Source organism: Egretta garzetta, unplaced genomic scaffold (assembly GCF_000687185.1).
Source record: "Egretta garzetta isolate BGI_Z169 unplaced genomic scaffold, ASM68718v1 scaffold70, whole genome shotgun sequence".
Classification (NCBI taxonomy): domain Eukaryota; kingdom Metazoa; phylum Chordata; class Aves; order Pelecaniformes; family Ardeidae; genus Egretta; species Egretta garzetta.
This window is the reverse complement of record NW_009258539.1, coordinates 1,385,927-1,387,787: the sequence shown is the minus strand read 5'-3', so window position 1 is coordinate 1,387,787 and position 1,861 is coordinate 1,385,927. Positions and strand designations below refer to the sequence as shown.

General features: G+C 40.0%; 1 protein-coding gene across 1 annotated transcript in view; it reads left to right on the top strand.

Annotated features, from left to right (window-relative positions):
• The window catches only part of ATP6AP2 (ATPase H+ transporting accessory protein 2), a 9,902-nt gene extending 8,289 nt beyond the window's left edge, over window positions 1-1,613 (top strand). Inside the window, 2 exon segments of the mRNA XM_009646366.2 lie at window positions 209-325; window positions 1,210-1,613. Of these exon segments, the coding sequence (XP_009644661.1) occupies window positions 209-325; window positions 1,210-1,404 (312 nt within the window). The 3' untranslated portion in view covers window positions 1,405-1,613.
• Window positions 1,614-1,861: the final 248 nt, after the last annotated feature.

Below are 1,861 nucleotides of genomic sequence, written 5' to 3'. Positions count from 1 at the left end.
GTGGTTGAGGGGTTTTAAAGAAGTGTTGTAAACCAGGTGAAAGTTGGCACTTAGTGGAACTCTAAAATAGTGTCAATTTTTACAACTTTCCATAAGCTTCTTATTCCTGAAGCTGACATCTTATGGTTTAGTACACCTTGCTAAAAAAACTCTCCTTAATTCGTGGCTGCAGTGTGGGTTTTCAGTTAAATCACTTTTGCTTTTCCAGTTTGCAGATGAGATGTTTAATCTGTATAGCGGGAATGCAGTAGTAGAAGTGGTCGCTGTAAAGACATTTAATTCTCCCCTCACGAGGAAGACTCGTTCCATTCTTCAGTCTTCACAGGTAGTAGACGCACATTTTTCTAGATATCATTTAATAAAAGTGATCCAAACCGTGTCACTTCTTCACTTGAACCTAACTTTTCTTTTTAAGGACTAGAATACTGACTATGATTTAGGCGTGGATGTGAAGAGGTTGGTTTACCTGTCTTGATCTTCACTTAATCATATAGTACTTTAGGTTGAAGAGGGCCTCTGGAGGTCATCTAGTCCAACCTACTGCTCAAAGCAGGATTAATTTAGGAGTTAGACCAGGCTGCTCAGGTCCTTGTCCAGCCAAGTTCTTGAAAAGTCCATGGCTGGAAGTCCCAGAGCCTCTCTGGACAGCTTGTTCTAAAGTCTTAACCACCTGCACTGTGAAAACTTTTTCCCTTATGTCTTGTTAGAGTTTGCATTTCTGCTGTTTTCTCCCCAGTGCAATAGTGCATGCAAATCCTGCCTCGTGGGTGAGGAAAAAAATTGTTTTCCTTGACTTGCTGCCTACGCTCCAGATGCAGCCCAGGATGCTGTTGCCCTTTGTCACTGCAGGGGCACACTGCTGACTCCTGTTTGCCTTGTCCACCAGGACCCATGGGTCCCTCTGCAGAGCTGCTGTGCAGCTGGTCAGTCCCCAGCCTCTGCTGTCACATGGGGTTATTCTTAAGTCCCAGGTGCAGGGTTTTGTGCTCGTCCTCATTGGATTTTATCATGAGGCTCCTGTCAGCCCACTTCTTTGGATTCCATTAATGTCAGTCACATAATCACTTTTGCATTTTGTGCCCTAGCATTGGAATTGTCTAGACAAACATACATCTCTTGTATTCGGATTGCTCAGACTTTCAATGCAGTTGGAATGTGTTCTGTATGCAAGCTAACTTTGAAGTAATACACTTGTTCTCTTTTTTACAGAGCGACACAGAAAATCCATATAACCTCGCCTATCCATATAACTACAACTACTCTGTAATCTTCAACATTATTCTGTGGATGATGATAGGTCTTGCTTTAGCTGTGATAGTTATCTCCTACAACCTCTGGAACATGGATCCTGGGTATGACAGCATTATTTATAGGATGACAAATCAGAAGATAAGAATGGATTGAACTACACTGTATTCCAGCACAAGGAAGTGATGAAGAGTAAGGTCTCCTTTAAACTCTGTGGAAAACAAATATTCTGACATGGTTAATTGTGGAATTTTTTTTAAAGGTGTATTTATTTCTAGGTATTTTTTTCCCTCTCAAGCCTATTTTAAATGTTAGTAGTAGCACCAGATGGGAGTTAGAAATTGAAATCTGCTTGTTTAAAAAAACCAAACCCCAACAATCTCCAAACTAATTGTTATTAAAGTAGCATCATTCCATTTTTTTTTACCATGTACAATGAGTTTTTGAAATGCCCTGTACTGCCTGTGACTGTGTGCAAAACAGATAAATTGAAGTTACGATGGCAACATGTTGCTTGAAACTTTTACACTGGAAGATGAGAAATTGTAGCTAAATTGTTGTGTTGTATATTATGAACCAGCTGTAAATGTTTGATGTAAATATTTATAATGGC